Source organism: Rhinoraja longicauda, chromosome 4 (genome assembly GCF_053455715.1).
Source record: "Rhinoraja longicauda isolate Sanriku21f chromosome 4, sRhiLon1.1, whole genome shotgun sequence".
In the NCBI taxonomy this organism is placed as follows: domain Eukaryota; kingdom Metazoa; phylum Chordata; class Chondrichthyes; order Rajiformes; family Arhynchobatidae; genus Rhinoraja; species Rhinoraja longicauda.
In genome coordinates, this window is record NC_135956.1 from 45611515 (window position 1) to 45638796 (window position 27282).

The 27282-nt window shown below is 45.4% G+C and overlaps 2 protein-coding genes across 5 annotated transcripts in view; one reads left to right on the plus strand and one right to left on the minus strand.

Annotated features, from left to right (window-relative positions):
* The window catches only part of mrpl13 (mitochondrial ribosomal protein L13), an 82487-nt gene extending 68152 nt beyond the window's left edge, over positions 1–14335 (minus strand). The window contains exons 1-2 of one of the 2 annotated variants that reach the window (XM_078398617.1): positions 14255–14335; positions 9876–9999 (exon numbers count right to left, since the gene is read on the minus strand). In XM_078398617.1, coding sequence (XP_078254743.1) covers positions 9876–9999; positions 14255–14281 — 151 coding nt within the window. In that variant the 5' untranslated portion in view covers positions 14282–14335. Of the gene's footprint in view, positions 1–9875; positions 10000–11206; positions 11641–14254 lie in introns of those variants that run through there. The other variant, XM_078398616.1, reaches the window with a different exon arrangement.
* A 197-nt stretch (positions 14336–14532) lies between these two features.
* The window catches only part of mtbp (MDM2 binding protein), a 65469-nt gene continuing 52719 nt past the window's right edge, over positions 14533–27282 (plus strand). For all 3 annotated transcript variants that reach the window (XM_078397662.1, XM_078397660.1, XM_078397663.1), the window contains exons 1-4: positions 14533–15278; positions 19535–19618; positions 23941–24014; positions 25681–25832. In XM_078397662.1, the coding sequence (XP_078253788.1) occupies positions 15209–15278; positions 19535–19618; positions 23941–24014; positions 25681–25832 (380 nt within the window). In that variant the 5' untranslated portion in view covers positions 14533–15208. The remainder of the gene's footprint in view (positions 15279–19534; positions 19619–23940; positions 24015–25680; positions 25833–27282) is intronic.

Genomic DNA, 27282 nt, shown 5'->3' on the forward strand with positions numbered 1-27282 from the left:
TGAAAAACAATGGTGGCTATTTACCTTATCTATGCCACTCATGATTTTATAAATCTCAATAAGGTCACCTCTCAGTCTCCTACACGCCAGAGTAAAAAGACCCAGCCAATCCTTATAACAAACCTTTCATTCCCAGTAACATCCACATAAATCTATTTCACGCCCGTTCTAGTTTAATGGCATCCTTCCTATAGCTGTGTGACAAAAACTGCACGCAGAACTCTAAATGTAGCTTTATCATCTTGTAAAACTGCAACATGACATACCAACTCCTGTACTCTTTACTCTGATCGACATAAAGGCAAGCAGTGTAGGAAAATAACTGTCGATGCTGCTACAAATCGAAGGTATCACAAAATGCTGGAGTAACCCAGCAGATCAGGTTGCATCTCTGGAGAGAAGGAATGGGTGGCAAGCATGTCAAATAAAGGCAAGCATGTCAAATGTCTTCTTCACCACCCCGACTACCTGTGTTAGCACTTTCATGGAACTATGCTTAGAGATCTCTCTCTTCTACAACATTCCTCAGGGTCTACCATTTATTGTGCAAATCCTGTCCCGTTTTGTCTTCCTGGTTATAAAATGCAGGTATTGAAAATTTACCTACACCAGATTGGGTGAGCACGAGTGGGGAGATGCAGTGCTCTACATCACTTTCATGATTCAATGCCTGATTTTGGGTCGAGGTACCACTATACATCAGCTTCTGCAGCAGGGCAACTGGGACAGCAATTTACCAATCTCAGAGTATGACTATGAGCAATTGCTGAAAATTGCCAGCAGATTGACTCTCCTATAACCAGGAATACTGTCAGTACAGTTTTTAAGAGCAAGATCCTGTCACAGGCTTCCAAGAAGTAGAGCAATATATTTTGGATGAGCCATGAATAATCTCAGTATACCCTTTGCATTAAATTCATGACAGTAATGTTTTACTTCGGAGACTGTCTGTACCATGCACTTAAGATTTCTTTGAATCTTATCTATTCAGGCTTTTAACCAAAATATTGAAAACAGCTGCAAATAGTGGCGCTGATAAGCTTTCAAACAAATTCCGCAACCAAATATCTCTTATTTAGATTTAAATAAATGGTCCATTATTAAGTTTACAACTACTGAAGTTATGTACAATGCAAAAATATATAGTGAACATCTATGATAAAATGTAACCTCCAGGGTCTAATCTAATTTAGCTGTCAGGTATTTCTTAGATGTTTAAAGCCAGCAGTACAAATTAAGTGACTTTCTTTTTTATTTCACCTTGGGAATTACAATAGGATTTACACTTGAGTTCTACAGAACTTATGTGGTGCTGGGAAAATTATTTTTCAATTTTGTCATATCCTAGCAAGAGGCCAAAAAGCTTGCTATTTTCTCCTATAGGACTCAAGGTTTTCCTCAGAGACCTCTTAGTTGATGTAATTATTGCAAACACAAATAAAACACATATCACAGGTTGAACCCTTGAAGAGCAGACTGCAGCACCGACAACATTGCCTGCCAGCCACTCCAACTTTGTGCAGTGCAAGATATTAAAAGTTAACTTCAAAATAATGAATGCTAATTTTAAAAACAGCCACAGAACTTACATGTGGTATTAATAAATACAAATACACATTGCAGCAATGGGTCAGTAATCTCTATGCCTTACTTCTTCAGACTGAAGAGGGTCCCAACCCAAAATGTTGCCTCTCAATATTCTTCAGAGATTAGAAGGACGAGAGAAGATCTTATAGAAACATAAAAAAATCTTAAAGGGTTGGACAGGCTAGATGCAGGGAAAATGTTCCCGATGTTGGGGGAGTCCAGAATCAAGGGTCACAGTTTAAGAATAAGGGGTAGGCCATTTAGGACTGACTAGACCAGTGCCAGCGCCAGGCCTCAGCCACCACCAACGCCCGGCCTCACCGCCGCTGCTGCTGCTGCCGCCTTTCCCCTTGGCCCACCTCAGACTCGTGGTTACCCGGTCACGTCCATGCCCAGGCTCCGGCTGCTTCCCCAAGCACCAGGCCTGGCTCTCCCACCCTCAAGAGACAGGCGGCCAAGCCCTGCTCAAGGGGCACCAGGTGTGCAGGCGCAGACTCGTTTGTTCTGCGCACGCGCGGATGCGGCGGCCATCTTACGGAAGTACCAAATCAACGGAGCCCCAACTGCGCATGCACGTTTTTTTAAACTTTAAAATGTGAATAACTTTCAAAATGTAACACCAATTTCAATGAAACTTCTTCCATAGGACTACGGGACGACAGTAAACTGGGCCTAAAATTGTCGTGCTATGATGTACCGTTTTGGCTGTAGTTCAGGAACAAGCGAACAAACGAGAGTTTTAGTATATAGATGAGGAGAAACTTTTTCACGCAGAGAGTTGTGAATCTGTGGATTTCTCTGCCACAGAAGGCCGTGGAGGCCAATTCACTGGATGTTTTCAAGAGGGAGTTAGATTTAGCTCTTCGGGCAAAAGGAATCAAAGGATATGGGGAGAAAGCAGGAATGGGGTACTGATTTTAGGTGATCAGCCATGATCATATTTAATGGCGGTGCTGGCTGGAAGGGCCGGATGGCCTACTCCTGCACCTATTTTTCTCTATTTTTTCTATGTTTCTATGCTGCCTGACCTGCTGTTATTTCAGCACTTTGTGTTTTTTTAAAAATTGCTTGTTATCGATAGAGCTAAGAGTTATCTCGTGTTCAATTGTAGGAGAATGGCATCACGGGCAGACATTGCCCATCCCTACGTGCTCATGAGTTGAGGGGATTGCTGGATTATTTTCGACAACAGTCAGGTCAATTACATCGCTCTCAGTCTGGAGGTTAACACCAGTTAGATTTCCTTCCCTGAAAGGCATTCAGAAAATGAAGTTGGCTTTAGGCAAACTGATGGTTTTTAACAACAGTTAAATTGTTCATTTTTACTTCTACCCATACGAGGCAAGGGAGATGGAAGGGGAGAAAATTCCAGATGTGAGGGTCGAGCCATTTGAAAGCATTGCTGGCCAACGATGGGGTCATTTTATTCCAGGATGCTCAAAAGCTAGAGAGGAGAAAAATACTTTCAAGGATAGATTAGAATTTGAAATAAGGTTTCACAAACATAAGAGTTCAGTTTGACATAATATTTCAGTTAAGATAAGTTTTCAGTTTCGGGATAGTCAGCCAGAACCTCCCCCCCCCCCCCCCCCCCTCCCAGGGACAGTAGTAGAAGCAGATACGATAGTGGCCTTTCTGAGACTTTTGGATTGGCGCATGACATGCAGGGAAAGGTGAAATTTGGATAATGTACAGGCAGATAAATTTGATCTTGGCATCATGTTCAGCACAGACATTATGGGCTGAAGGGCCTGTTCCTGTGCTGTACTGTTCTATGGTCTATATTAACAATACTGAACACAAGAACTGTGAGGAGTATGTTAACAAAGTGATCCAGGACATTGACAATGCACTAACCTTCCCAGCTGTAATCATGTCACCACCTTGTGGCAATATTTAACTATTACACCAGCTGCAGAGCTTTTAAAATGTGTATCAATGGTGATGCTCTGGACAACACGGACCACTGCTTCATGCAGTCTCCGCAGATTATGTACACTGCAAATTTTTTGATGCTCTGCAGTCATTGAAAAACTCACCAAGGTACAGAGGGAGGCTAAGCTTGAGTAAAGTGATCAAGTCCTTAGCAGGTCCATTAGTCATCAAACCCGCTGACAAGGGAGGTGCTGTGGTAGTCTGGTGTGCTAACCTCTACCGGACCGAGGCCAGACGACAACTCTCAGACACCTCCTCCTACTTATCCTTCGACCATGACCCCACCGACGAACACCAGACCTTAATCATCAACACCATCGCGGACCTCACCATTTCCGGCGCTCTAACCTCTAATGCCTCCAAACTTATCGATCCCCAGTCCCGCACGGCCCGATTTTACCTTCTACCTAAAATCCATAAACAGAACTGTCCCGGCAGACCCATTGTTTCTGCCTGTACATGTCCCACCGAACTTATTTCCGCCTACCTCGACTCCATCCTAACCCCCCTGGTCAAATCCCTCCCCACCTACATCCAAGACACCTCACATGCTCTCCGTCTCCTCGATAACTTCTGGTTTCCAGGCCACCACTCCCTCATCTTGACCATGGATGTCCAGTCACTCTACACTTCCATCCCCCACAAGGATGGTCTTGAAGCCTTCCATTTCTTCCTCGACCGTAGAACCAGCCAATCCCCATCTACTAACACTCTCCTCCGCCTAGCAGAGCTGGTTCTTACCCATAACAACTTCTCCTTTGACTCCTCCCACGTCTTCCAAACCAGAGACATAGCTATAGACACTCGCATGGGCCCTGCCTCTTTGTCGGGTACGCCGAACAACCGCCGTTCTGGACGTACACCGGCCCCATCCCCAAACTCTACCTCCGCTACATCGACGACTGCATTGGCGCTACCTCTAATACACATGCAGAACTCACTGACTTCATACACTTCGCTACCAATTTCCATCCTGCCCTTAAATATACCTGGACTATCTCCGACATCTCCATCCCGTTTCTGGACCTCACCATCTCCATCACAGGAGACAGACTAGTGACTGACATCTACTGTAAACCCACTGACTCGCACAGCTATCTGGACTACATTTCTTCCCACCCTGGCTCCTGCAAAAAGTCTATCCCCTGCTCCCAATTCCTCCGTCTACGCCGCATCTGCGCCCGGGATGAGGTGTTTCACACTAGGGTTTCCGAGATGTCCTCGTTCTTCAGGAAACGGGGCTTCTCTTCTTCCATTATAGATGAGGTTCTCACTAGGGCCTCTTCTATATCCCGCAGCTCCGCTCTTGCTCCCCCTCCCCCCATTCGTAACAAGGACAGAATCCCCCTCGTTCTCACCTTCCACCCCATCAGCCAGCGGATCCAACAAATCATCCTCCAACATTTCCATCACCTCCAACGGGACCCCACTACTGGCCACATCTTTCCATCCCCTCCCCTTTCTGCGTTCCGCAGAGACCGTTCCCTCCGTAACTCCCTGGTCCACTCGTCCCTTCCTACCCAAACCACCCCATCCCCGGGCACTTTCCCCTGCAACCGCAGGAGGTGCAACACCTGTCCCTTTACCTCCCCCCTCAACTCCATCCAAGGACCCAAACAGTCTTTCCAGGTGGTTCACCTGCACCTCCTCCAACCTCATCTATTGTATCCGCTGCTCTAGATGTCAACTTCTTTACATTGGCAAAACCAAACGCAGGCTCGGCGATCGTTTCGCTCAACACCTTCGCTCAGTCCCCTTTAACCAACCTGATCCCCCGATGGCTGAGCACTTCAACTCCCCCTCCCACTCTGACCTTTCTGTCATGGGCCTCCTCCAGTGCCATAGCGAGGCCCACCGCAAATTGGAGGAACAGCACCTCATATTTCGCTTGGGCAGCTTGCAGCCCAGCACATTGACTTCTCCAAATTTAGATAGTTCCTCTGTCCCTCCCTTCCCCTCCCCAGTTCTCCCTCTATCTTCCTGTCTCCACCTATATCCTTCCTTTGTCCCACCCCCCTGACTGAAGAAGGGTCTGAAAAAGGGTCTCGACCCGAAACGTCACCCATTCCTTCTCTCCTGAGATGCTGCCTAACCTGCTGAGTTACTCCAGCATTTTGTGAATAAATACATTTGATTTGTACCAGCATCTGCAGTTATTTTCCTACGTCCTTAGCAAGGACTTGGACCCACTACAATTTCCTTACCACCACTCTAGATGACAGGGGATGTGTCCTCGCTGGCTCTCCACTCTGCATTAAACCACTTGGACAACAAGACATGTACGTCAGGCTGTTGTACATCGACTACAGATTGGTGTGCAACACTATCATCAATTCCAAAGTTGCTATCAAACTCAGGGAACTGTGTCTCTACTCAACCCTACGCAACTGGATCCTCAACTTCCTCACCAGCCATCTTTAAATTTGCCGATGATACCATCGTTGTTTGACGATTAATGGGTAATGTTGAGTCAAAGTATTGAGCCCTTACATGGCAGGCGAGGTCATGACCACTGACCCATACTGTTGCCACGTAACGCCTTCTGGGGGACAAGCCGTGTACTGCAGGCAATCACTTTCTATGGCTGACAGTAACTTTGCTTAGTCTTTTTCTATTTTATGTTTGGAATGACGTCTGTTCTGGAACAATTCGCCAGTCCTAATTTGAGAGGGTGTTGCAGTTGAATGTTGCGGCTGCACTTTGCTGCAGCTCGGCTTCCCCCGTCTTTTCCCATCAGCACGTCTCTGGCTCCCTCCCGGTGCTCCGAGAGTCCCGCCACCTCTCCCCGTTTCTGCGCTCCTCGCTCCTCCAGGCTCGGCGTCCCTGCTCCGCGCCTCGCTTCCTGCGGCTCTTCGGTCCCTCGCCACTCCTGTTGACCCTCCAGTCCTTCTCCCTGCTCGCCATCTCCGTCAGCCGGGCTCCGTTTCTACTTGGCCGGCGCTCAACACCTCGAGGCTGGGGCCGCCGAGCAGAGCCGTGCCTTGGCCCGGCGCCTGGCTCAGCTCTCGCTGTTGCTCGGCCTCCGCTGCCGATCGGCCTCTCCCTGGTTCCGCTTCCTTCTCCTCTTCGGGCTCGACACTCCGTTCCTCCTCTTCTTCCACAACCTCTTCCTCCAAGGCCGTCGAGCACGGTTCCCTGGGCCCTTCGCCCTCAGGCCCCGGCGGGTCGCCCCAGTGCTCGCTGCTTCTGCCCCTGCAGACCCTCCAGGCCCCTCGGCTCGGGTTCTTGCCGCTGCTCCTCTCCCAGCTCGCTCAACCCCATCCTTTCCTCCTCCTCCTCCGCTTCTTCTCCCTTGGCCGGCCCCTGCTTCTTGGCCTTGCTCTCCTTCCTCCCTTCCCGGCCGTATTTTCCCTTCTCCCGGCGGCTGGCCAGACGTCTACCCCTAATCCCACAAATTTTTACAGCACAAAAATTGCCCATTTTGGCGTTTTTTTCAAGGTAAGAACGTATGTTGCATGCGTTACTAGTGTATGCCAAAAGCTAAATTGCCCCCCAGAACACTTGAGCAACTCCGTGCGTCACGCCCTTTGACCTTATGACCTTACATGCAAGGGCTCTAAAGGCGGGAAATTGAAAATCTGATTGAACGGTGCCAGAAGAGCATACTTGCTCCCAATGTCAGCAAGATCAAGGAGCTGATTGGTGATTTTATATGGGGAAAGCTGAGAATCTACAAACCTATCGTCATCAATAGTTAGTGGTGGCGAGGGTCAATAATTTCATGTTCCAGGGCGTGCTTATCTCTAAAGATCTGTCCTGAATCCAGATTTATGCAATCATAAACAAAGCCCATCAATGCCTCTACTTCCTTATAAGAATGAAAAGAGTCGGAAGGTCGACGAATACTCTCTAGAACTTTCACAGGTATCTGGTAGAGGACACATGGACTGGTTGCATCATGGCCTGGTTCAGCAACTCAAACGGCCAGGAACTAAGGAGGTTACAGAGGGGGGTGAACACTGCCCAATCCTTGAGAAGTACTGAACCCGGGCAGGAGGTTAGAAAGCCTAAAAACTGTGACCACCACATTCAAGATTAGCTTCCTCCCAACACAAACTGGCTCTTGAACACCACACAACATTAGCCTCAACTATGAACTTCTTTAAGTGCTGTACTTTGGGTTTTTCGCACTAGCATGGTGGTTATTACCCTGTCTGAAGGCAGGGTCCTGACCCAAAACATCATCTTGAGCTCTATGGCGCTGACAATGGCTGCCACAATGTGCTGCTCCTTGCTGTTTTGTATGTATTTGTTTGTTTGTGTTGTCTGTGGTAATCCCACAAAGATCACTTTCACGAGAGAGGTACTCCTTCACATCAGACATACAGTACCTTCAAACATTGTTCCGGATTTCTCTCACTCGCTGGATTATTTGGACATACTCATCGGCGGGGCTGTGGCTGCGTTCAAGGTGTTGAAACGGAGGAGGACCCGTGGGAAGCGCTCTGGAGCACTCACCCGACTCCGGCGACGAGGATTACGCACACCGCTCCCGAGTATATTCCTCGCAAATCTACGTTCTCTCAACACCAAAGTGGATGAACTGCAACTCCTGTGCCACACTAACAAGGACTTCTCTCGAGCCGCTGCCCTGTGCTTCACCGAGACTTGGCTGTGTGAGTCGACCCCGGACAGCGCGCTGCAACTGGCTGGCTTTCAACTACACAGAGCGGACTGCGACGCAGAGGCAGCGGGAAAATCAAGAGGAGGTGGAATATGCTTCTACACTAACCAGGACCGGTGCAGTGACATCACGGTACTGTGTAACTTCTGTTCCCACAATCTGGAATCGTTCTTTATCAACTGCAAACCCTTTTACTCTCCGAGGGAATTTACCTCTTTTATTCTCGCTGGAGTTTACATCCCCCACCAAGCCTGCGTACGTGAAGCGCAAACGCAACACGCTGACCAGGTATTGAGGGTAGAGAGTGACTTCCCGGACTCCATGGTCATTGTTTTGGGGGACTTTAACATGGCCAACCTCAGTCGTGAGCTCCCAAAGTACAGACTTCATGTTACCTGCCCCACCAGAGGGGAGAGGACACTTGATCACTGCTACTCTTCAATCAAGAACGCATATCGCTCTGTTCCTTGGGCGGCTCTGGGTCTTTCCGATCATTGTTAGTTCACCTTATTCCGACCTACAGGCAGAAATTAAAATCTGCTAAACCTGTGGTCAAAACAACGAAAACGTGGACAAGCGAGGTAATTGAAAAACTACAGTCCTGCTTTGACTGCACTGATTGGAATGTGTTCAGGGAAGCAACCACAAGCCTCGATGAGTACACAGACACTATGACATCCTATGTCAGCTTTTGCGAGGCCAGTTGCATTCTCACGAAGACCCGGATCTGGTTCAACAACAACAAGCCCTGGTTCACAGCAGCACTCAGACAGCTCCGCCAGTCAAAAGACGAGGCCTACAGGAGCGGGGATACAGACCTCTACAGGCAGGCCAAGTACAAGCTGAGAAGAGAAATCAGAGCTGCCAAGGAAAGGTACTCTGAGAAGCTGAGGAGCAAGTTCTCAGCTAATGACGCTTCTTCAGTTTGCTATCATGCTGAAAGGAAGAATTTCAGTTTCCTTGTTGGCACGTATGACAATTAAACATCTTGACTGCAGTCTAAGTCTCAAGAAATTCATCATTGCCATAGACATCTGGGAAAACTTTGTCTATAACCACTCAGGCTGGAGAGATTGAATCAAGCTTAAGTTGTCATCACAGTGAACAACCATGAGTCCAAGAAGGGGCTTGGAATGTGCCAGAAGGCCGAGTAGGTTACAGAGAATGGACCGGTGGCCATTGTGGGAACATTAGTGCGACAGTCGTGCAGATGGTAGAGTTCGTAAATCTGGTGTTATGTGCTTTCTAGATTATGCTGGCTGCCTTCCTAGATGGAGTTAATATGCGTGTACGGCTCGTTTGTGTGATGGATTGGGCTGCATTCACAACTCTTTAATTTATTGCATTCTTGGGCAGAGCAGTTACAATGACATTGGACTCTTTACAAGAGTTTGGTTATCTGAGTGCTTCAATCCAAACAGATTTCTTTGAAATTATAGCCTCAAATATTTTGCAAGCAATATTAGGACCAGGTACTCTATATAGAAGCCTTATTTCCGGGATACAACACTCCAAAAAGCAGTTTTCATTTCAACCTCATTCAGAGGTAAACATCAGACTAACAGAGACAATAGTTATTCCAAGAAATAATACACACCAAAGTGCAGGTGCCTGCTCTCAACTGTATGGGTGAATTAGAGTGATGCCACTTCACTTCAGCATCTGCCTGAATCTTAGGTTGTGGGTGAAGCTTTACATTCAAGAGAGAAAGCAGATTCTGGATACTCACTCAAAGCATGGTAGATCGGTTTATGTTTCCCCTGCAGTCTGACAGAGCACGTTGTTGCAATCTTTCCAGGTGGTTGCATCTTGGCATCAATCAAATACCAAATCCTCGAAAAAGAAGCCCATTGCTGAAACAAAGAGAGTATCTTTTGAGGAGAGAATACAAAACTAATAAAGTTCAGAGTACAGTCTCAGAATTATATTGTATATTTTACACAATGGACTTTTAGACGTTCGAGATACAGCGAAAACAGGCTCTTCGGCCTAATGAGTCCGTGCCAACAGGTGATCATCCCGTACACAAAAACTATCCTACATTAGGGACAATTTACAATTTTACCAAAGCAAATTAGCTTACAAACCTGTATGCCTTTGGAGTGTGGGAGGAAGCCGGAGCACCCAGAGTAAATGCACATGGTCACAGGAAGAACTTACTAACTCCCTACAGACAGCATCTGTGGTCAGGATTGAACCCGGGTCTCACTCTGGCGCTGTAAGGCAGTATCTCTACCACTGCACCACTGTGCCGTCCTGCAGATATTATATGAAAACCAGGGTGAGCCTCGCTCAGTAGGTGTATGGCATTAATTCTGGGTACCAGGAAATGTCTTTCGAGAAGGTGTAAAAAAGTATTGGACAATCCCAGGCTTTAGCAACCGGTCTATTGAAGTACTGGTTGTTTCTCTTGGGTTATGGAAAAAGATTATTAGACTTTTCTAAATCATGGCAGACTGGGATAGAATTAATAATAATTTAATTTACTGGCAAGCGGAGCAGGAAGTAGAGGACATACCTTTAAAATATTAGGCAAAGATGAGAATATTTTTTTAACTTAATGAATCATAATGACCTGGGACATGATGTCCGAGAGTGCAGTGGGAGCAGGTTCAATATCATTTTTTGAAAATACTGAAAAATATATGCAGGACCATGGAATACAGATAGAGAAGTGTAATTTCTCCCTCCCCTGCTAACCGTCTAATTCTTCCCATTGCTTTGTCCATTCCCCCCTCTACCACTTCCTCCTCCTTCCCGGAGTCAAAGTGGAAGGTGCCGGCAACATGGGGAGAGAAGGACGCAGCGGGGGAGTGGACAAAGCGATGAACGACAGGAAGAAGCGGCAACTGGTCAGATGGGATGGAGTCCCATAGTGACCAAGTGGGACCTGTTGGTGACGGCGGGTCTGAAGAAAGTGCTGCCGGCCAGGGGCTACGAGGTAGGCCACATCAACAGCCGAGTCAACCGGACATTGCGGCAGCTGGTGAAGAAGGGCTCACTGGTGCACCTGGTGGAAGATGTCGGTGACTCGGTCACGAGTTGCTATCCACCACCTACCTTGTTCTTGCTGTCATTCCCAGTATCGCACCGAAAGTGGCTGAAACTGGAAGAGCAGTGAGCCCAGGCGATGCATTTATATCTATGAAGTTGACAGGAAGCCTTCGCCATCCTCACGTTGCAATAACACAAGATTTCATTCGGGAAATGGGACCATCTATTGTGAATTGTATGTGCGAGTTTTCATAACTCGCCTATTTCGTAAATTGATGAATGGTGTCGTCAGCGAATTTGAAGATGGAGTTGGAACTATGTCATGAGTATACAATGAGTAGAGCAGAAGGTTGAGCAGACAGCCTTGTGGTGCTGCTGTGCTGATGGTTATCGAGGTGGAAGTGTTGCTGCCAATGGCATGATGGCGCTGACGATGGCTGCCACGGTGTACTGCTTCTTGCTCTTTTGTCTGTTTGTTCATTTGTGTCGTCTGTGAAAATCCCACAAAGATCACTTTCATGAGAGAAGTGCTCATTAACATCAGATATTCAGTACCTCCAAACATTGTTCCGGATTTCTCTCACTCGCTGGATTATTTGGACATACTCATCGGCGGGGCTGTGGCAGTGTTCAGGTCTTGAGATGGAGGAGGACCCGAGGGAAGCGCTCTGCAGCACTTGCCCAATTCCGGCGACGAGGAATACACTCACCACTCCCGAGTATATTCCTTGTAAATCTACGTTCACTCAACAAAGTGGATGAACTGCAACTCCTGTGCCAAACAAACAAGGATTTCTCTCGAGCTGCTGCCCTGTGCTTCCTGGCTGTGCGAGTCGAAACCTGGCTGTGTGAGTCGACCCCGGACAATGCGCTGCAACTGGCTGGCTTTTAACTACACAGAGCGGACTGCGAAGCGGAGGCAGTGGGGAAATCAAGAGGCGGTGGAATATGCTTCTATACTAACTAGGGCTGGTGCAGTGACATCACGGTACTGTCTAACTTCTGTTGTCCTAATCTGGAATCTTTTTTTTATAATTTGTAAACCCTTTTATTCTGCGAGGGAATCTCTTCTATTCTCGCTGGAGTTTACATCCCACCCAAGCCTGTGTACGTGAGCGCCTTCGCAACTCGCTGACAAGGTAATGCGAGTAGAGAGTGACTTCCCTGGTCATTGTTTAGTTCACCTTGTTCCGACCTACAGGCCTGTGGTCAGAACAATGAAAAAGTGGACAAGCGAGGCCATTGAAAACCTACAGTCCTGCTTTGACTCCACTGATTGGAATGTGTTCAGGGAAGCAACCACAAGCCTCGATGAATATACAGAGACTGTGACATCATATGTCAGCTTTTGTGAGGACAGTTGCATTCCCACTAGGACCTGGATCAGGTTCGACAATCACAAGCCCTGGTTTAGAGTAGAACTCATATAGCTCTGCCAGTCTAAAGATGAGGCCTACAGGAGCGGGGATGCAGACCTCTACAGGCAGGCCAAGTACAAGCTGAGAAGAGGAATCAGAGCTGCCAAGGAAAGGTACTCTGAGAAGTTGAGGAGCAAGTTCTCAGCTAATGACGCTTCTTCAGTGTGGAAGGGCTTGCAAGAAATCACCAACTACAAGAGGAAAACCCCCCCTCCTTGGACAATCACCAGCTGACCAACAACCTGAACGAGTTCTACTGCAGGTTCGATAGACGGAAACATAACCCCGGTACTTACTTACAGCTTGACTCCAGTCTGCAAAGACTGGACCCTTCCCCACCCACTCCTCCCCAATCACCATTTCACACCCACTTGCAGCCTGACTCCAGTCTGCAAAGGTTGGGCCCTCGTTCACTACCCACCCCCTCCTTGCTGCCCAACATCAGTCTGGCCACTTCTCCATCACTAACAATAGCAATTGAGGAGGTGGAAAAGCTGTTCAGGAGACAGAAAAGCCGGAAATCTCCAGGACCGGACCATGTTTCCTCCTCCACCCTCCAGCCCTGTGCCGAACAACTGGCAGCAGTCTACACAGACATTTTCAATCGGTCCCTGCAAACCTGCACTGTCCCTGCCTGCTTCAAAGTCTCCACTATTGTTCCCCTACCCAAAAAGCCAAGGATTACTGGCCTTAATGACTACAGGCCTATTGCATTGACCTCTGTAATCATGAAGACCCTTTAAAGGCTTGTGCTGGCCCACCTGAAAAATATCATAAACCCTCTGCTGAACCCCCTGCAGTTTGCATCAGTGGATGACGCAGTCAACCTAGGCCTACATTCATCCACCAACACCTAGACCACCAGGGGACCTATGTAAGGATTTTGTGTGTGGATTTTAGCTCTGCATTCAACACCATTGTGCCAGAGCTACTACAGTCCAAACTCTCCCAGTTGACTGTGCCTGAACCCCTCTGTCAGTGGATCATCAACTTCCTAACAGACAGGAAGCAGCATGTGAGGCTGGGAAAGCACATCAATGGGGGGATTGGGGGTGGGAGGGAATTGGGGGTGGGGGTGGGGGGGAATTGGGGGTGGGGGTGGGGGGGGGATTGGGGGTGGGGGGGGGATTGGGGGTGGGAGGGAATTGGGGGTGGGGGTGGGGGGGGGGGATTGGGGGTGGGACAAACTGCCAGGGCCAGGAAGAGAGCGGGTAAGATCACTTTTGACCCCCCTAACCCTGGCCACAATCTCTTTGAAGCACTTCCCTCTGGAAGGCGACTACGGCTTGTCAAAGCCGCCACAGCCAGACATAAAATTTATTCAATTCAATTCAATTCGTAGATTGTAGACACAAAGTGCTGGAGTAACTCAGCGACACGAGCAGCATCTCTGGTAGTAGGAGAGAGGGTCTTGACCCGAAACGTCACCCATTTCTTCTCTCCTGAGATGCTGCCTGTCCCGCTGAGTTACTCCAGCATTCTGTGTCTGACTGGTGGAAGGAAATGGTGACGTTTCGGGTCGAGACCCTTCTTCAGATTGTGGTCTGCTGATGAGGAGTGGAGGATCCAGTTGCAGACACCTCATCCCTCTTGCAACTCATACCTCTAGCTCTACTCTTGCCTCTCCTCATTGCCTTTGTAACGCATACTCGCATTTCCACTCTAACTCCCCTCTCTCCCGTTCCCCACTCCTCACCTGCGCAGTTTTGGTGAAACTCGACATGACGGCGGAAGCCCACTCCTTGTGCAACTTCCCAACATTTCCGGAGAGGGAAACCGCGCCGGAAGTCCATCTTCCGCCGATTTTAACTCGCTTAATAATTTCCAGAATAGGAAAAACGATCGCAAGGGATGCAACTGGTCTCCAGGAAAATGTGCCTCCCTTGCTGTTTACTTGAAATGAATCGCAGTTTCGGAGTTTCGCAGCAGGCGGGGTTCAGGAGCTTGTTTTCCAGTCGGACCGATTAGTGGTGGCGCCTGAAGGGGGGAAACGCGCGGCGGAGAAGGACGGGTTCGGCTCGTTTTACCGCCGGTCCCCAGCCGACAGGAGCAGCGGGTCACCCAACCGGGGAGAGCAACGGCCACCTCCCGCACCCCTTAAACGGGTGCAACCGGTCGCTCCACTAAACCTAAACCCTCGGGAGCAGCAAGTCGCCCCCTGATCCCGACCCCTCTCCTTCAGCGAGTCATCCCTCTTCTCATCATCCCTCACCGTCCACCTGTCCTCTTTCATCCCCTGTCCTCTTTCATCACCCCAAGCACTAACAACCCTGAATGTCCCCAACCAGTGTCAACCAACACACAGCAACTGGCCCTTGTCTCTTCCCCCCCTGCAGTTGTTTTCACCCCTGCAAACAGTTATCCAGTGTGTTTGCCATCACACTTATGCAGCGGCTGGGATGTGGCCCGAGCTAGTGTCTGGAGCTAAACATTCTTGGAATTAGAACCTGTAGAAAGGTCATTTCCAACTGCAGCAAGAAAAAAAACCGTGAAGTTTGATCACCTATCCACATTGAAGACAACGATGTGTGCAGGATATACCTGGGAAGCTTAAGAAAATAGAGACGACATGGTCAAACCACTATGAGAAAACCAGGATCCTTAAATTGTGTATCTTTTTTATGACGGACAATTCTTATCACATCTGACAATGGATCGGTATGTGCTGTTAGTTGTTTGGAATTGTTCAGATGAACAGTGTCAAGATGAAGAGTTTGTTGGTGAGTGGTATTTATAAGTTGATCCATCAGTTCCGTTTAAATGTAATGATGACGTACCCCATGTATTCCTGTACCTCGTTCATCACCCTAAACATTGTTTCTCTTCACCACCAGCGGCTGCAGTGTTTGCTCTCTTCAAAATACACTGCTGTTGTCTGCACCTCCCAAACTTGCGATCCCACTGCAAGCACATGGGAATACCACCATCACCTTCAACGTTCCTTCCAATTTGCAGTGACATTCCTTCATCATTACTGGTTTTAAACCCTTGGATTTTCTTCTCAACAGCCTTCTCCAGAAGGACTGCAGTGATTCAGGAGGGCATCTCACCACCTCCTTTTCAAGGGTATTTACAGATGGGAAATAAATGCTGCCCTTGCCAGCTAAACCTGCAACCTGAAAGTTTCAAAATGTATAATAAACTTGAATCTTTCTCAACTCTGTATCTTTCCCTTTACTCTATCTATTGTACTTGAGTTTGGCTTATGTATAGTTTTATCTGATTTGATTGGATAGCATACAAAACAACTTTTCATTGTACCTCGGAACATGTGACAATAATAAACCTACACATAAAGTTGTCTGAACAACACAGAAAAGGAAATCTTTAGCCGAGGACTTCACCACACATTTTGAATGTTAAAAATCAGTTTTTTTGTTTCTATATGAATAGTTTAAATTTAGAAAACCAACATAGAAATGCTGGTAACATTCAAAGTTGGGTTGTATCTATGGAGCGGAAAAGGGTCAGTGTTACAGGTCTATGGATTTAAGGCCCAATTTTCATTAACACCACAACTGCAGGTGTTAGTAATAAATTAAAAATATTGGATATGTGGTCACATGTGGAGCCATTGCCTCACAGTGCCAGAGACCTGGATTCAATTCTAACCTAGGGTGCTGTCATTTTGAAGTTTGTATGTTCTCCCTGTGGATTTCCTCTGGGTGCTCTGGTTTCGTCCCACAACCCAATGTGTGTGTGTTTGTAAGTTAATTGGCCTTTGGAAATTGCCCCGGGTGTGCAATCACTGTTCCCCATAAGCTCCAAAACAAGAAAAGGCTATTTTATGTCCAATATCATATGAGAAAAAGAGGCTCAATTTATTGATCTAGAAAACCATGAATTTGTTCTCAACTTTATTACTATCGATTTACATGTATAATCTTCCCTTTTACACGCCCCCTAATCTCCCAATTTATGCATTGTTCAATATCTCAACGAGTATTTTGTGGCTCATAAATAGCACCCACCAATGCTTTTTGCGCTTTGCTGCTTCACCAAACAAATCCCAATTTTTCACCATCTGCCAAGCCAAGATTATTTTTCACTCTTGCACTGATCACATGCTTTTCTATTCTCCTCATATAACCAGAGAAATGGGAGCCATGTAAAAAGTTCAAGGGAAGATCTGTAGATTTATGTAAGAAGGAACTGCAGATGCTGGTTCAGACAATAAACAATAGAAAATAGGTGCAGGAGAAGGCCATTCGGCCCTTCGAGCCAGCACCGCCATACAATGTGATCATGGCTGATCATTCTCAATCAGTACCCCGTTCCTGCCTTCTCCCCATACCCCCTGACTCCGCTATCATAAGAGCTCTATCTAGCTCTCTCTTGAATGTATTCAGAGAATTGGCCTCCACTGCCCTCTGAGGCAGAGAATTCCACAGATTCACAACTCTCTGACTAAAAAAGTTTTTCCTCATCTCTGTTCTAAATGGCCTACCCCTTATTCTTAAACTGTGGCCCCTGGTTCTGGACTCCCCCAACATTGGGAACATGTTTCCTGCCTCTAACGTGTCCAACCCCTTAATAATTTTATACGTTTCGATAAGATCCCCTCTCATCCTTCTAAATTCCAGTGTATACAACCCTAGTCGCTCCAGTCTTTCAACATATGACAGTCCCGCCATTCCGGGAATTAACCTAGTAAACCTACGCTGCAAGAATATCCTTCCTCAAATTTGGAGACCAAAACTGCACACAGTACTCCAGGTGCGGTCTCACTAGGGCCCTGTACAACTGTAGAAGGACCTCTTTGCTCCTATACTCAACTCCTCTTGTTATGAAGGCCAACATTCCATTGGCTTTCTTCACTGCCTGCTGTATCTGCATGCTTCCTTTCAGTGACTGATGCACTAAGACACCCAGATCACGTTGTACGTCCCCTTTTCCTAACTTGACACCATTCAGATAATAATCTGCCTTCCTATTCTTACCACCAAAGTGGATAACCTCACACTTATCTACATTAAACTGCATCTGCCATGCATCCGCCCACTCACACAACCTGTCCAAGTCACCCTGCAACCTCATAGCATCTTCCTCACAGTTCACACTGCCACCTAGCTTTGTATCATCGACAAATTTGCTAATGGTACTTTTAATCCCTTCATCCAAGTCATTGATGTATATTGTAAATAGCTGCGGTCCCAACACCGAGCCTTGCGGTACCCCACTAGTCACTGCCTGCCATTCTGAAAGGGACCCATTTATCCCCACTCTTTGCTTTCTGTCTGTCAACCAACTTTCTATCCATGTCAGTACCCTACCTCCAATACCATGTGCTCTAATTTTGCCCACCAATCTCCTATGTGGGACCTTGTCGAAGGCTTTCTGAAAGTCGAGGTACACCACATCCACCGGCTCTCCCCTGTCCATTTTCCTAGTTACATCCTCAAAAAAATTCCAGTAGATTAGTCAAGCACGATTTCCCCTTCGTAAATCCATGCTGACTCGGAACGATCCTGTTACTGCGATCCAAATGCTCCGCAATTTCGTCTTTTATAATTGACTCCAGCATCTTCCCCACCACTGATGTCAGACTAACTGGTCTATAATTTCCCGTTTTCTCTCTCCCTCCTTTCTTGAAAAGTGGGATAACATTAGCTACCCTCCAATCCACAGGAACTGACCCAGAATCTATAGAACATTGGAAAATAATCACTAATGCGTCCACAATTTCTAGAGCCACCTCCTTAAGCACCCTGGGATGCAGACCATCAGGCCCTGGGGATTTATCAGCTTTAAGTCCCATCAGTCTACCCAAAACTTTTTCCTGCCTAATGTGGATTTCCTCCAGTTCCTCTGTCACCCTAAGATCTCTGGCCACTAGAACATCTGGGAGATTGTTTGTATCCTCCTTAGTGAAGACAGATCCAAAGTACCGGTTCAACTCGTCTGCCATTTCCTTGATCCCCATAATAAATTCCCCTGCTACTGTCTTCAAGGGACCCACATTTGCCTTGACTATTTTTTTCCTCTTCACATACCTAAAAAAGCTTTTACTATCCTCCTTTATATTATTGGCTAGTTTACCCTCGTACCTCATCTTTTCTCCCCGTATTGCCTTTTTAGTTATCTTCTGTTGCTCTTTAAAAGAGTCCCAATCCTCTGGCTTCCCACTCTTCTTTGCTATGTTATACTTCTTCCCTTTTATTTTTATGCTGTCCTTGACTTCCCTTGTCAGCCACGGGTGCCTCTTACTCCCCTTAGAATCTTTCCTCCTCTTTGGGATAAATTGATCCTGCAACTTCTGCATTATTCCCAGGAATACCTGCCATTGCTGTTCCACAGTCTTCCCTGCTAGGGCCTCCTTCCAGTCAATTTTGGCCAGCTCCTGCCTCATGCCTCTGTAATCCCCTTTGCTATACTGTAATACTGACACCTCCGATTTTCCCTTCTCCCTCTCAATTTGTAGAGTAAAACTTATTCGAAAGCTGGAGTAACAGTGAGACAGGCAGCATCTCTGGAGAGAAGGAATGGGTGACGTTTTGGGTCGAGACCCTTCTTCAGACCCTATCTGTATATCTGTGGGTCTATCTAGATTTATACTAGGTTTAAAAGCCTCTGAGCACAATTAGAGAGAAAATTCATCAAATTAATTGTGGCGTCTCTAAGGATGAATATGTTATGAAAGCGCTCATCTTGGTCAGAAGATAAAAAACTGCTTTTGTCTTGTGTAACATGAGGCCGGGATGTGCAGAGGCAAAATACCTCACTGATATTGTCTGGAACTTGTTTTCTAAATGCCTTTGGTAAATGAGAACCAGCATTCTCGCTGTGGAATTGGCTTAATTTTTGTTTCAAATCTGCTGTCTGCCTCCAGAAGATATTAAAGAGTGCGTATCAGTGGAGGATCATGTAGCCTGCCCGCAAAGACGCTGGACAGGGCAAGCCAGAAGGTGTTGTCCTTGTGTCTGATTTTCTTGTTTGCATGTGGCTAATATTCTTTAACATTATTCTTTTGTATCAGAGCTGACTGCCATTAACGGCGTTTATGAATTTTTGAGAAGAAGTTGCTGCACTTCAACGCATTCAAGATTGACTGCCTTTCCAGGTAATACATTTGATAATAAATATTTTAAATTCATGTACTCTCGACATTCATTGTTAGAGTCCTTGACCTTGTTGCTTGTTTGGCAATATTGTAATCTAATTAATTGAGTGCCAGACTTCCCAAGTGAAATGAGAACTTGCAGAACCTCATGGGTCCAAAGAAGCTGAGGCATTGTCAATGATTTTATTCTTTTATTTATTCATTTTTGGAATCAAAACAGTGCTGAGATGGTCAGGATTTATTGCCCATCTTCAATTGTCCATGAAATGGTGATGGTGAGCAATCTCCTTGATCTCTTGTATTTATTTGAATGAATGGTGCAGTTAGGCAGAAAGCCCAGGCTTTAGACAAGATTGGCAATATATGTCCAATTTATGAAATAGTGTTTGTTTTGAGGGAACACTGCTATTGGTGGTTTTCCCATGAGCTTGTTGTTCTTGACCTCAGTGAAGAGATTTTTTGGGAGGCACTGTTGGAGTAGCTTCGGCAAATAACTGCAGTGCATTTTGTAGATGGTGCGTACTGCAGCCAATGTATGTTAGGAGTGTTGTTCAGCGTGGAAGAGCACCAATTCATCAATTGAGGAAGGGGAGTAGATGATAATCAAGAGGGGGTTTCCTCTGCTATTTTTGATCTGGTGCCATTAGTTATAGTGGAATCAACGTTGAGGACCTCCAGAGTTTTTCCATGTCATGTGTACAGTGTACTACCACCTCTAGTGGGCCAGTATTTATCCTGGTTTATGACAGTGGGTTTTGGCATATTGTCGATAGACGTTCTCTGAGTAAGACCACAACAAGCTGTTACCATAGGGTTGTTTACGCTATTTAGACAGAAAGCCCCACATGTTTGTAAGGAGGACTTTGCAATGTCAAATGAGCTAGAAACGGTATCAGAATTTGATGACGAGGTCGATGTGGGGGTTCTTCCTATTGTAACCTTTTTCTGCTGGAACAGAATGGTCATGGTACAACTGAGTGGCTTGCTGGGCTGGACCAGTTAATATCAATTACATTGCAGCATGTCTGGAGTGCAGTATAAATCAGACCTGACAAGAATGCATCAGGAACCAGATTAAATTTTCCAAGACATATTTTCTTTGTGGTCATCGTTAATTTTAAATGCAGAGTTTTGGCTGAATTTAAATTCCAGAGTTTCAATGTAGGATTTGAAACAATTCACTAATGGTTCTGAATTGTATATCGAAACATCTGAGCCACATCTACTGTTATTTAACCACTGCAACACCACTGTTGCCCGATCCATTTTTAATCATTATGTAGCTACATGGTCACTCCTTGAGTTACAGGAGCATCTAGACTATGCAGCTTAGGAAAGTTCCAGCTATGAACTTAAGGCTGTGTTGAATAAAGTGATCAAGGTCAAAGAAGATTTAAAAAATTGTCATCCTTGTTTTGAAAACCTTTCATATTCTCCCTTTCTCTGTAACTTTGAGATCCCAATGCTGCTTTGATTCCTGCTTTATAAACATACTGAGTTTACTTTGCTCTGATCCTCCAGCTGCCTGTGCCCTAGACTTTAAGCTTCTCTCCCTAAACTCCACTTTCCTCAGCTCCTTTAAGATCCTTCCTAAAACGCACAGGGTCACAGAATCATACAACACAGAACTGGACTTTCAGCCCACAGGATCTGCATCAACCTTCGAACACCCATCCTACACTGATCCCATTTTATTTTCTTCACTTTCCCACTAATTCTTCACAGATTCTACCACTCACCTATCCACTAGGGGCAATTAACCTATTGACCTGCTTTAGGGGGTGGGAGGAAACTATAGCATCCGGAGAAACCCCACACGGTCACAAGGAAAATATGGAAACACCACACAGATGGCACCATATCAGGATCGAACCCAGGTCACTGGTACTGTGAGGCAATGGCACTCCTTGCTGCCAGAAATAAATGTAGACACTTGATGACTTGGTGTTGAATTTTGTTTGCTGATATTCCTATGAAGCATTTGATATTTATTAAATTAAACTGCAAGTTGCTGTTGCTATCACTTGGTACAATTAGGCCTCCTGCCCTGGATGAGGGAAATGGAAATTGTCCTGGGAGCATCTAGTGATTAAATACTCATGATAGAATCACAGAGAATTATAGCACGAAAACAGGTCCTTCGGCACTAATTGCCCACACAACCAAGATGCCTTGTGTACCCTAGTCCCAACTAACTTTGGCCCATATTCCTCTAAACCTTTCCTATCTACATACCTGTGCAAATAATTTTAAATGGTGTTATAACACCTGCCTCAAGTAGTGAGGCATAGCTACTGTGGCAGCTCGTTCTATGTACCCATTACCCTCTGTGTGAAAAGGCACAGGATCCTATTAAATCTTTCTTCTCCCACCTTAAAATTATGTCCTCTGGTTCTTGATTCCTCTACTCTGGGTAAAAGACTGCATTTAGCCTATTTATTCCCCTCGTGATTTTATGTACCTCTGTAAGATCATTCCTCAGCTTCTTGTGCTCCAAGGAATAAAGTCCTAGCTTGCCCAACCTCTTCCTATAGGTCATGCTCTCAAGGCCTGGCAACATCCTTGTAAATCTTCTCTGCACTCTTTCCAGCTTAACAATATCTTTCCTGTACCTGGCCTCACCAATGTCTTGTAAAACTGTTAACATAACTTCCCAATGTCTCTACTCAATACTCTGACTGATGAAGGCCAATGTACCAGAAGCTTTCTTGACCATCCTACCTACCTGTGATGCCACTTTCTGGGAACTATGTGCCTGCACTCCTAGGTCCCTCTGCTCTACAACACTCTCAGAGCCCTGCCATTCATTGTGTAGATCCTGCCCTGGCTTGACTTCCCAAAATGCAACACCTCGCCCTTATCTGTATTAGACTCCATTAACCATTTCTCTGCCCAACTGATCAAGATCCTGCTGTAATTTTTGATAACCATCTTCGCTATCTACTTTAGTGTCATGTGCAAACTTACTAATCATGCATTCTATATTCTCATCCTAATTGTTGATATAAACCATAAACAGCAATGGGCCCAGCACCACTCCCTGAGGCACTAACTAGTCACAGGCCTCCCGTCTGAAAAACAACCATCCATCACCCTCTGCTTCCTTCCATGAGGCAAATTCTCTATCCAGTCAGCTAGTTCTCCCTGGATCCCTAATCTTACCTTCTTGAGCAGCCTACCGTGCAGAACTTTATCAAATGCCTTGCTGAAATCTATATAGACAACATCAGTAAATAAGCGTGCAGGTACAGCAGGCAGTGAAGAAAGCTAATGGCATGTTGGCCTTCATAACAAGAGGATTTGAGTATAGGAGCAAGGAGGTCCTGCTGCAGTTGTATAGGGCCCTGGTGAGACCACATCTGGACTATTGTGTGCAGTTTTGGTCTCCTAATTTGAGGAAGGATGTCCTTGCGATTGAGGCAGTACAGTTCATGTTAATCCCTGGGATGGGGGGACTGTCATATGAGGAAAGATTGGAAAGACTGAGCTTGTATTCACTGGAGTTTAGATGGATGAGAGAGGATCTTATAGAGACGTATAAAATTATAAAAGGACTGGACAAGCCAGATGCAGGAAAAATGTTCCCAATGTTGGGGGAGTCCAGAACCAGGGGCCACAGTCTAAGAATAAAGGGGAGGCCATTTAAAACGGAGGTGAGAAGATACTTTTTCATCCAGAGAGTTGTGAATTTGTGGAATTCTCTGCCACAGAAGGCAGTGGAGGCCAATTCACCGGATGAATTTAAAAGAGAGTTAGATAGAGTTCAAGGCTAGTGGAATCAATGGATATGGGGAGAAGGCAGGCACAGGTTACTGATTGTGGATGATCAGCCATAATCACAATGAATGGTGGTGCTGGCTCAAAGGGCCAAACGGCCTCCTCCTGCACCTTTTTTCTATGTTTCTAATGTCATCTTGGACTACTGCCATGACATTCTCCTTAATAAAGCCCCTTCCTCTTTTATCTCCACCTCTGTCTCATCTGCAGCAGCTGTACCCTGGAACATAAGCTGACAGTCTTGTCCCTCTCTTAGTTAGGTTTCTATACTGGCTCAAACATAATCGCATGTATGCCCTAAGCTCATCCACCATACCCATTAGGCCACTTGCATTAAAATAAATGCAATTCATTCCAACAATCCTACCCCCACTCCCTGCCATATTCCTGCCTATCCTGTCCAATGAACTTTCATTTTACTGATGTTGCCTTTAATGTGATGGTGGTTTCAGACAGCTTAATTATTTTAATTTTTAATCGGTTCTCTCAACAGCTTGACATTTAAAATTTATTGGTGTGAGCTTTGACTGTTTCATCTCTTGCAGCCTGCTCAATAAGTGGAGTTCCAGCCCCACAAAAATGGTTCTGCGCAATTCAAGCAATCCGAGGCTTTTCACAGGTAAGAAAGACAGGGAATTTGGGGAGAATCTGATGAGAATGCAGGAGATAGGTCACAGGGAAAATTAATGGGGCAATTGGATTTCTCAGTGAGTGGGCAGGAAATCAGTGGGATAAAATGCTGCTCCTCTTTGTCAAAGGACGTATGGAGCTGTGTATAATGACTCTTTTTTTCAGAATATACATTAATAGTGCAAAAGGTGCCTGCACCATATTCGTTTAAAAATCTAAAAAGATAATGAAAGTAAGTAAATCTAAATAAGCAGTGTTGAAGTTGAGAATGTTTGAATGTGCATCAAATGTATTTTCCACTAAAAGTGATGAGGCTGGATGGATATAGGCAGAAATTTGAGATGGAATAGTCGGGGGTATGTTTGACCTTGAGAAGCAAGCAGTCTGTGGGAAATCAGCTTTGATTCGACTTGTGTAAGAAGGAACTGCAGATGCTGGTTTAAAGCGAAGATTGACACAAAATGCTGGAGTAACTCAGCGAGACAGGCAGCATCGTTGGAGAGAAGGAATGGGTGACGTTTCGTGTGGAGACTGAAGAAGGATCTCGACCCGAAACGTCACCCATTCCTTCTCTCCAGAGATGCTGAAAACTTAGAACCTGTACTTGGGCAGTTAAAATGGAAGCTGCTTTCAGTGACACCCTGCTGCTTTATAGTGTGTCCCACCCAGGAGCTCGAGAAGAGAATCATCTGAATGGAGCAGATCTTTGTAGTTTTACACACTATTCACTTTGTTTTAAAACTCCTGAGGAAACATTTATACCTTGCTGAATGAGATGTTCCTGGGTTTTTAATAGCAAATATACTTATTGTTGAACAACTTCTTTGGCCTTGAGAAACTGTTTTTACATTTCTGGTAAATGAATATCAAGAGAAAACAAATACGGATGCTGGAAACCTGAAACAAAAGCTATAAACGCTGGGAAAACTCAGCTGTTCAGGCAGTGTCTGTGGAAAGAGAAACAATCAATGTTTCAGTTCTGCTTTTCCTTCAGTTCAATACTAGAGGCCTGACAGGTAAACTAGTTGAACTTTGGACATAGATCGTCATCTGGGACGTCATAGCCATTACTGAAATGTGTAAGGGAAGGACAGGAGTGACAGCCTGATGTTGCAGGGTATGTGCTACAGGTGAGGTAAAGGTGGGGGTAAAAGTGGAGGCAAAGTTGCTTTATTGATTGAGAACAGCATGGCGAGATGACATTACTGAAGGATCTTTCAGTGAGGCTCTATAGGTGGAGCTGAACAAAAAAATGCCCATTAGCTGATGCAAGAATGAAATTAAATTGGATAAATGAAATATGTGACACAGTGAACACTGAACGCCAATGGGTATCTTCAGCCACTAATGTCAGACTGTAGAGCAATATTTTGGTGCACATTCCTGCAGGAAATCTGGGAAAATTCAAGTGGTTTATTATAAACAAAAATACCAAAAGTCCCAGATCCCATTCTGCTTGATGTATCAAGATCATGCAAAATGTTGGAGTAACTCCGCGGGTCAGGCAGCTTGTCTGGAGAACACGAATAAATGATGTTTCGGATCAGGAGCCTTCTTGCCTGAGTTACTCCAGCACTTTGTCTTTTTTGCTAAAGCAACATTTTGATAAACCAAAATATGTTAAGACTACTATTGTTTTATTGTTTTCTATCTAGTTCTGTAGTACAGATTGGGAAGAAATTAATTCTAGCTCACAGGCCACTAATTGTGAGGAATCTCTGCCAACATTAATACAAGATTGCTTGAATAGCATAAATGCTTGTGAAGAAGAGGACAGTGATGGGAAAGACTCACCAGCCTTATCTGAGTAAGTATTGTTCCATATTTCATTGTTGACCCTAATAAGTTGCAATGTTCTGAATATTTTTGGTGAAGTACATCATTTTGTCCATTAGGATTCATCCCTGCCCACCAAGTATTCGTTATTAATCCCAGATTTCCATTAATGTACAGCTATTTTTTTGAGATTGCTCTTGGTTTAAGATCTCATCTCTGACAGTGCAGCACTCTCACTATCCTGTACTGTAAATTAGTGTAGATTATTGTGCTCAGATTCTGGAGTGCAATTATGTTCTGAGACAAATGGGGAATATGAGGCTGATGAATAAGCAGTCATGAGATTGTGATTTGCCTTCATTGAATCCAAGATGGCATTAATGTGCATGATCCTTTCAGTGACTAGTGGGCTGAGGCAATGTTTAATATCGTGGAAGAGAGATAAGTGACATAAATAATAGATTGAAGAGAATCTGATAGACAGTAAAGAAAGGAATACGAGGAAAGGCAAAAAGAAAGCACAAAACCAACACCAATGTCAGTTTGAAAGGAAAATCCTATAGACATTGGGCATATGAAATCAAAACAGAAAAGCTGAATTACTCGACAGGTCAGGTTACATCTCTGAAAGGGAAAACAGACTAGATGTTTTCATCTTGAGACATGTTTTGCTGCAGGTATTAAGGATAATCTTAAAGGAATAAAGTGAGGCAGAGAAGTTGAGGGAGGGAATTCTAGAATCTTGGCAGCTAGGAGCATGATAGCAAATGATGGAGTTATTATATTTGAGAGGCCCAGAAAACCAGAAATGAAGAAACTTTCATATCTCTAAAGGGGTTGCAAAAATAGGAAAAATGAATTCATGTTGGAGTCTGAAATCTGTGGTAAGGATTTAAATATAAGGGCTTTATTTTACTAGAAGACTCCAAAGACGTACAGGTATGTAGGTAAATTGACTGGGTAAATGTAAAAATTGTCCCTAGTGTGTTTAGGATAGTGTTAATGTGCGGGGATCGCTGGGCGGCGCGGACTCGGTGGGCCGAAGGGCCTGTTTCCGCGCTGTATCTCAAAAAATCTTTTAAAAAACAATGCAGCAAGTAAAATGGATGATGGTTGAATGGACAGGACCGGGTGTTACCTCCATACATGTAGGAAATCAGCACATTGGGTCGTAGGACTGGGTGGTTGGAGGGACTAATCAGTAGAGGTGGACTGATGGGCTAAAATATGTTACAAGGAGTATCATGGGCAAAGCAGATGCGCTTGGAGCCTAGTAAGTGCATGGAACTGTGTGTCATGACCATTACAAAGACTTGGTTGTCAGAAAGATCCCTGAGCCAAAATATCAAATACTGAAGGGCATAGCTTTAAGATGAGAAGGGAGAATGATAAAAAGACGTGCGGGGCAACTTTTATTACACAGAGTGGTAAGTGCCTGAAATGCACTGCAGGGATAATGGTGGAAGCACTTACCACAGTGG